Source organism: Apium graveolens, chromosome 4 (genome assembly GCF_009905375.1).
Source record: "Apium graveolens cultivar Ventura chromosome 4, ASM990537v1, whole genome shotgun sequence".
NCBI classification, from domain to species: Eukaryota; Viridiplantae; Streptophyta; class Magnoliopsida; order Apiales; family Apiaceae; genus Apium; species Apium graveolens.
Window position 1 is genome coordinate 144505487 of NC_133650.1, and position 5269 is coordinate 144510755.

Genomic DNA, 5269 nt, shown 5'->3' on the forward strand with positions numbered 1-5269 from the left:
CTAAAAATCCAAGTTATTTTATGGTATAAATTTTATAATTTTTGAACTTTATTTTATTACATAAAAATAAATCTTTGAAAATTTGGTTGCTTAAAAATTAACAAATTACATAGAAGACCTTGCATGCAAATCACCCTTCTATTCTCTCAAAGGGCAAATAAGACCTTTCCAACCCCACTAACTCATTTGTTGATTACCAAATTACCACACTAACCTTGCATGCAAAATGGCCTAACTTTAGCTAGAGGACATTTTTGTACATTCTCACTTCCACTCATTATTTTGTCAACCAAAAAGCATAAAACTAAAATCAAAGTGGGAGAAGTCATTCCACTCACTCCACACTCCAACACACCACATTTTTCTCTCTTCCCCCTCCCATCATTACTCTCGGCCGAAGCCCCATTCCCCTACCCCCTTCCATTTTTCATTTCATTCTTCATCTTCCCAAGTGTAAATCTTCTACCTATATTCATCTTATATACTTTCCAAGAGTTTTGTGACTTGGAAGTTGAAGTTCCATGGATGCATGTGTAGTTCTTATGTGATCTCTGTTATGGATAAAAAGCTAAGGTTATTATTTGCTGTATTTATTACTAAGATTCGGGAGCTCAAGGCCTTTAATGGCTGCTCTCGTGCTTCGTGACTCAATCTACCTTTACGAGATGCCTACGTATCTCTGTGAATTAGAGAATCAAGCCAAAAAACGTAGTTCTGATTGGTGGGGGTGAGACCCCTTATATAGGTGTTGGGAGTCCTTGAATTGGACTTGGTATAGGAGACTTGGTGGGCAAGTCTCATAATTAGAATGGACTTTGGAGTCCTAGGTAGTAGGAAACTGATTCCTTATCCTTTTAGGTCCCCTTGAGGATAATCTATAAGGATTTATATCCTTATCAGGACTCTTCTCAATAGCTGATTTTTCCCTTATTAATTAATTACGAAATTAATTAATAATCAGGGCTTTTGGGCCTCTTTTATTCCATCAGACCTGATCTGGTCCATCAGGCTTAACCTTTCTGGTCTGAATATCATACATCTTCTTATTGGGCCTATCAGCCCATTAATTATAAAATCAGGACTTATTTATCCCTATCATTTGCCCCCCAACTTTTGGGAAACATTGATTAGGTTTCGCAGAAGTTAAATCTATTCGTTCCCTTTCAGGGTTTCGTCTTTGCGTAAAGTGTGGAGCGACCTACACATTTACAATGAATCTTCCTTTTGTTCAGAAATTATCTTAATTTCCAGGAATTTTTCCCTAATTTTCTGGGATTTTCCCTAATTTTCTGGGATTTTTCCCTAATTTTCTGGGATTTTCCCTAATTTTCTGGGATTTATCCTTAATTTCTGGATTTTTTCCCTAAATTTCTGGATTTTTCCCTTAATTTCTGGGATTTATCCTTAATTTCTGGATTTTTTCCCTAAATTTCTGGGATTTATCCTTTAATTTTCTGGATTTATTCCTTATTTCTGAAAATATTAACATTTTTCAGAAATTATTTAAGGAATTTCCTTATTTTCTGGATTTTTTCCTAATTTCTGGGATTTATCCTTTAATTTTCTGGATTTATTCCTTATTTCTGAAAATATTAACATTTTTCAGAAATTATTTAAGGAATTTCCTTATTTTTTCTGTAATTTTTCAGATTTTTTTTTATATAAAAATTTCGACCAGGAATCCATTCGACCAGGATCCTGGTCGAATTAACCTTCAGATTGCCCTGGTCGACAGGGTTTCGGGCAGGATGCTTTCGATCAGGAATCCTGGTCGAATTTCGGCCAGGATTTCCTCCCTTCGGTCAGGATTCTATTTCGATCAGGATTTTCTTCTTTCGGTCAGGATTCAATTTCGATCAGAATTTTCGGTCAGGATCTCCATTTTTGACCGAATTAACCCCCTTTTGGTTGCCCAGGTCGACGCCAATTCGGGCTCGAGGATTTCGATCAGGAATTCTTCATTATTTCTGGTCGAATTAGTCCTGGTCCTGGTCGAATTAAGGCCGTTTTTTACCCCTGATCGACAGGGTTTCGACCTCAGGCCATTCGACCAGGATTTCTTCGTGTTTTCTGGTCGAACAGGTCAGGAATATATACATATTTATATATATATTATTTATTTATTTATTTGCATACACTTGGATTTGGGCCCTTAACCCTGGGCTGAATTTGTTGGGCTGATCTTTGGGCTTATTTTTTCAACAGGGCTTTGGCTCATGGGCCTGATATAACCCCTTTCTTAAATATAGTGGGCCTTATCCCTGGGCCTCCAACTTCAATTATCTGGGCCCTTTTCTGGGCTTGTTTCTTATTGGGCATCTTTTCCACAGGCCTTGTTAATTGGGCCCCTAGTTTTTCCTGGTTTTTTGAAGATAATACTCACATATATTTTCTTCCAGATTTTGGACCCTGGTGCAGGGCTTTGATTTGAATATTTGGGCCCTTATCTGGGCTTGATATTTTTTTTTAGGCCCAATAATATTTAATTTCATTATTTTTCCTGAACTGGGCTTTTATTTTGGGTCAAACCTTTCACTGGGCTCTCTTCGGGTCAAACCTCTTACTGGGCTCTTATTTATAGGCTCCAAATTCTTCTGGGGTGTTTCTGGATCCTTCCAGATTCTTCAAAAAATCAAGTTTTCTTCTGATTTTTGCTAGAATTCTCTTGAATTTTCCAGGAATTTCCTGGATAATTCCAGAACCTTCTAAGTTTTGGGCCCAAATGGGCTTTTTAAGGCCCATTATCCCCCTTCCTTGGCTATATAAAGGTGGGGTGAGAGTTTGATTTCTCCACACCTCTCATTTCACCTCTCTACTCATTCTACAACTTCTCCTCATCCTTCCTCCAACTTTCTAACCTTTCCTCTCTCAAATCCCCTCCCTTAGTTTTCCAACCTCTCCTTCAGGCTTTTTCTAGCTTACTAATGGCTGACAAGAATTCTGAGAGGGCGGCAAAGATAGCCTCGGCTTCAAAACGAGGTAAGGATATCGATATTCGTTCTTCGTATATGTCTTTAATCGATATGATTAACACTAGGGGGGATGAATATCCCTCCACTGCACATCTCGACTCTTTTAATCATTGTAATACTTGGCACAACATAGACTTCAATAAACTAAATGCTCGTTATAACGTCCTTCCTCCTCTTAGATTAGTTCCAGTCTCTGGTGGTGATCGTACTTGCCACTGGAGACCCGATACTCTTTTCATTTACACAGATGCCCTTAATGCTGGGCTTAGGTTTCCTTTTCACCCATTTATTCCTCATCTTTTGGCTGATTTACAAATCAACCCGTGTCAGCTTCCTCCAAACGCCTGGAGGAACATTCTATGTTTTATGGTCTGCTGTCTTAGGGAGGGCTTTCCTCTTTCCGTAGCTGTTTTTAGGAAAGTCTTTCAGTGTTACAATAGTTCTTCCAATATCTGCGGCTGGGTTTATGTCAAGCAAAGGCCCAAAAGCAAACATATCTTTAACAGTGCCTCTATTCCTGATAATAAACAAAATTGGAGGAATAGTTTCGTCGGGTTACGTTGGGAGAATGGTGACTGGGGCACACTTTTTCGATCTTCTTTTGGGAAGGTCAGTGATGGTAGCCTCAAATCCATTCACTTAACTCCTGAAGAAACTATTATTTATAATGGGCTTACTCAGGATGATGGCTCGACCACCAGCTGGACTCTCTTAGAGGAGTTTTCCCTGATTCATGTGGGACTATCCTCTGTTTCTCAACAGGGTATTTTTCTTCCCTTCTCAATTTTACTTCATTTCATGCATTATTAACTTCACTTATTTTGTCCTTTGCTTTGTTTCAGCTGCTAAGGAGATTAACGAGGACAATGTTCCTTTGGTTGAGGAAACAGCTAGGATGAAGAAAGCTCGGCTCGCAGGCCTAGACACCCGGGGAAAGGCCACGGAGCCTATCTTTTTGAAGAAGCACAAAGAGCCTATAGGGGAGGCCTCAACTGAAGGAGCTGGAGGCCATGGTACTCCTATCACTGCTGCTGCCCCTACTGCTGCTGCCACAGGCGCCTTTCAGCCTCTCTGGGGGTTCCGCCGAGGGGACACCGTAGTTGGTTCCACGAAACATGCTTGGGATTGGTCTTACCATAGCGTGACCCCCAAGGATTTTACTGATGTGGTGGCCACCCCTGATCTTGAGAGGATCAAGCTCATGGGAGCTCAGTCTCTGGCTTCGGTATGCCTTCTCTTTTTTGAACTTATTTTTCGTTCTTGTAGCATTTTCTTGCCTTATACTTTGTTAATTGCTTTGTTTCAGTCTAACGCCTATTTTCAAGGCGCTGTGAGGCAAGCCGAATCATGGAAGCGGGCTTCTGATAAGGCCGATAATGCCCTCAGGAGGCAACAGAAGAAGTACGCTACCCTGGAGAAGAAGCTCAAGCGCAAGGAGGAAGAACTCGGAGAGTCTAACGCCGAGCTGGTGGTACTTCGGGCGGAGAAGGATAAAGCTATAGACAACTATCTGGACTCGGAGGAGTTTGCCCAATCCATGAGGATTAGGGATGATTCAGTCTTTCCTGGGTTTTTTAGGACTGGTTGGGACACGGCCCTTGGGACCGTGAACGAGGCTTGTCCTGATATTAACCCGGCGGACTATATCTGCCCTGATGACGAGGCTTTGCTACAGAGGTTTCGTACCCGAGTAGTTGTCTCGGACCATGTTCCTCAGGATCCACTCCTTCCTCCTCCCGAGTCTTCTTCCAGACCTGCTGAGGACGACAGCTCTTCCTCCTCCTCCGAGACGACAGAGACATCCAGCGAGAGTGGAGAGGACGATGATATGGATGCCGAGGGTACTTCAGCTCCTTAGAGCTTTTTCAGCCCTGCGTGGCTTGTTTTTTTTTTATTTTCGAGACTTTATTTATCAAACTTTTGTAACATCTATCAGATCTATTTCATTTATCACCTTTTATGCTTGCATCCATGCATTTGATTTTTATTTGTTAGGCCACAAACATACTTTGAAGAACTCATGAATTTCATAAAATTGTCTGGGATTCGTCCCTTACACAAGTCTTAATAAACTTCGTAATAAAACTAAAACATATAAATCCTAAGCAAGCAAAGCTTCAAGGTGCTTTTCAACCTACTCGCCATCCTGACGAGTGAGAATCGTATCCGGCTTCCCTACACATAGTAAACCTTCAGGTTTTGTGCATGCCAAGTTCTCGGGACTTCAAAACCATCCATAGTCTCTAGCTTGTAGGTTCCTCTACCTTGAACACTCTTGACTCTGTACGGCCCTTCCC

At 41.1% G+C, this 5269-nt stretch overlaps 1 protein-coding gene across 1 annotated transcript; it reads left to right on the forward strand.

Moving 5' to 3' along the window:
• The first annotated feature begins 4086 nt into the window (after positions 1-4086).
• LOC141716973 (uncharacterized) lies at positions 4087-4831 on the forward strand. Its single transcript, XM_074519110.1, has 2 exons — positions 4087-4197; positions 4279-4831. The coding sequence occupies exons 1-2, from the start codon at positions 4174-4176 to the stop codon at positions 4828-4830; spliced, it is 576 nt and encodes a 191-aa protein (XP_074375211.1). The 5' UTR covers positions 4087-4173; the 3' UTR covers position 4831.
• The last annotated feature ends 438 nt before the right edge of the window (positions 4832-5269 follow it).